At 35.7% G+C, this 3,350-nt stretch overlaps 1 protein-coding gene across 1 annotated transcript in view; it reads left to right on the forward strand.

Annotated features, from left to right (window-relative positions):
• LOC106476786 overlaps window positions 1-2,268 on the forward strand; it is a gene marked incomplete at its 3' end in the record, with an annotated part of 7,180 nt that extends 4,912 nt beyond the window's left edge. Inside the window, exon 2 of the mRNA XM_022380545.1 lies at window positions 1,527-2,268. Within this exon, the coding sequence (XP_022236253.1) occupies window positions 1,527-2,268 (742 nt within the window). The remainder of the gene's footprint in view (window positions 1-1,526) is intronic.
• Between the last annotated feature and the right edge of the window lie 1,082 nt (window positions 2,269-3,350).

Raw genomic sequence — 3,350 nt, forward strand, 5'->3', positions numbered from 1 at the left:
CAAGGATGTAAGTTTTGTCACACGTGCACTAGGAAGGTGTAAGTTTTGTCACACGTTCACTAGTAAGGATGTAAGTTTTGTCACACGTTCACTAGTAAGGATGTAAGTTTTCTCACACGCACTAGTAAGCATGTAAGTTTTGTCACATGTTCACTAGTAAGCATGTAAGTTTTGTCACACGTGCACTAGTAAGGATGCAAGTTTTGCCACACATGCACCAGTAAGGATATAAGTTCACCACAGAGACAGTACCACTGATGAGGTATGTCTTTTTTTTTGTAAACATCTACTTTCTGCACAATAAGTATAGATTTTCATCTAATTTTTTATAAGTCACCTTGGGAATGTCAAAGATCCCTATTCATTTTGAGGTCAAAGGTCATCATATCAAGAATATTTTATATGAAAACTAATTTCCTAAACAGCCTGATTTTAATCAAACTTCATGGGATGGTAAACTACCCTAGTGATTTTAGGGTTAAATGGTCAAGATCAGTTCTTTTTAGAAAACAGGAACTTGGTTTCTGTACAAAAGAAATGTAGACCACCCACAAACACGTGTATTATACATATCATTATTCTGTTACTGTTTGATGCTTGTTCAGTTGGATGCATGGAAGAACTTTTCATTGATTTATGGTTTCTCAGATCAAAGGTCACTGATTTGCGCATTCAAGCTCTTTAGGATTTTGGTTAATGGATTTGAGTTTAATAGGCCTTTTAAATGAATATAACAAGATGGACAATAAATGTATTTGTTGTTTTGAAATGAAAACTAAACAGTAAGGATGTAAGTTTTCTCACACGCACTAGTAAGCATGTAAGTTTTGTCACATGTTCACTAGTAAGCATGTAAGTTTTGTCACACGTGCACTAGTAAGGATGCAAGTTTTGCCACACATGTCTTGTTTGTGTTACTTAATTTAAAAAAAAGTGGCTTCCTTTTTTAGAAGTTTTTTGGGTTCCAGGTTACTGTTATGATAAAACTGTAGAAAATGTGACTTAGCTGCATCAGAAACATGTTAGATGGCAGCTTAGTAATGTTTACCAGACGATGACAAAACCTTGTCGAAACGTTGTACATTTGCTGTTATTTTAAACTTATATTAAAGGTTTTCTTCATTACCCATTCAAGCCGTCTCCAGCCATTATTATATTCATAGGCAGTTTTAAATGCAGTAAAAGTCACCATCTACCATCCAAAACATCTGAAATGCTGTTTCCACCTGGGGCTTTCCTTTTTGAGGTCCATTAGCAGGAATATTCCTTTGTAACCTGTTGAGTTCCTCGACATCTCCCCAGACTCCTGATCTTTTGTATTTATCCACCTGCTGTACATATGAAAGCTTCTTAGAACACTGTTTTTTGTACATATGAAAGTATTTCTTTTTCAATAAAATTTATAGATCACTGATAAAAACACATTTTACTTGATTAGATCATCTGTAAGATTGATATATTTTGTGATATATGAAGACAATCGTGTGTGTTATTTTCAGATAAACTTACTATTTTCCTTTCACCAGGATTGCAGTACCATTGGTTTGCCCAAGCTTGAAGAGTGTACACTTGATCCTTCCGAGGACAGTGGCACATCCAAGTTACCCAACACTGTTCTGTTAATCGAAAGTGAATTACCAGTAGAAGAAGCAGAAAATAAAGACATATTTGAGGGAGTATATCTCTTTTCTCAGGTTTTTTCACCTACTGAAAAATTACAAAAGTGTATGATTTGTCCCGACAAAATTCACCTGAAAACCGTCCGTGACCTTGAGAAACATTACCGTAAGGTTCATGATCTAGCTTCCACGATCAAAAAGGCTCAGTATAATGAGAACCACGTGTTTGTATGCATGCCTTCTAATGTGAATGAAAACACTGTTTTGAAATCTAAGTGCCGCTTTTGTCAAGTTCTCCTAAGAAACGTCACTCAAGTTCAAGAACATTATTCTTCTGTGCATGGAAAAGTAGTTCGCAATATTCCAGAGTCCCAGATTTCATTTTTGGGTAGATTTTTCTACTGTAGCATGTGTTCATATCCATCATCAACCATTCTATCACACCTTGACCACATGAAAACTGTTCATAGCATGAAAACATTTGTCTGTCGTCATTGTAATTTCTGCACACCTCAGCCTTACAAGTTAAGGCTTCATGTTAGGCAGAGTCATTTTGCAACTATCATAGACTCCAAGTGTCCTGTTTGCCAGATAAATTTCAAAGGAGAATTGGTTAAACATATGAAACAGGCCCATGCTGTACAGACTGGTAAGTTTTGTTATTAGCTCTACCTATATTTTTATATCACAAGATCCAATATATCATATTTGTGTCAGGAAAGATGTTTTATTTTATTGCTGTTATTTACCATTTGCATCAAGAACTGTAAAGTTCCAAACCACACAATTTGCTTTCAGAACAATTCAGTTATGCATTTTCAATTTGTAACTGATTTTAGCTGTTTAAACAATGAAATCTTCCAAGGGAAGGCTTTGAAGAAGAAAGATTTAAACAGATTATTACAAGTTTTTGGAAAAGAACATTCTGTGTATAAAATTATAGCTGTAGTAGGAATATGCTTTTCAGAATTAAAACTGATGGTCAGTTTCTCGTTTTATCTCCGAATGTACAGTGTTGCAGTCAAATAAAACCAATCGCAACTTAAATAATAGCATTGTTAGCTGTGTGCTTATCTGAAATTCAGAAAACATAGTGGCATTACAAGAATATACGTCAGCAGTGTCAACTGGTGTTCATCACTGCTTGCGTAGACTCACATGTCAGATTCAGGGAAGAGTCTGTAAATTTAACAAGTCTATTTTATTTTGAAGTAATTCTGTATGTGATATGTTTCAAAAAACAAATTTAGGAGGAAAGTTAATACCAGAAAATATTGTATTTTGCTAAATGCATAATTATATATTTGAATGTAGGAAAGCATTTCTATCTGTCTATATGTGGTCATCAGTTATACTGGCATTATATATTATATTTACTGTGTATTATACCCTCCTTTCGGATGCATTTCGCTCCCTCAAAATGTAAAGTGTTACTTCAGAATATTGTTGCACTAGCGTCGCCCCTTATGCTGGGAAACGAGGAATTGAGCGTGGTGGATCACTTCACTTACTTGGGAAGTTGCGTGAGCTCGGAGGGAAACCTGAAGCGTGAAATAGATGCGAGAATCACGAAGGCCAGAGCAACCTTCCATGACTTGAGACATCTTTGGCATCACAAAGGGATTTTTCTTAAACTTAAGGGACGGGTGTACAGGACCACAGTAAGAGCCGTTCTTTTCTACAGCTGTGAGACCTGGACCCTTCAAGTCGAAGATCTCGAATGTCTTCAGG

Source organism: Limulus polyphemus, unplaced genomic scaffold (assembly GCF_000517525.1).
Source record: "Limulus polyphemus unplaced genomic scaffold, Limulus_polyphemus-2.1.2 Scaffold11582, whole genome shotgun sequence".
Lineage (NCBI taxonomy): Eukaryota > Metazoa > Arthropoda > Merostomata > Xiphosura > Limulidae > Limulus > Limulus polyphemus.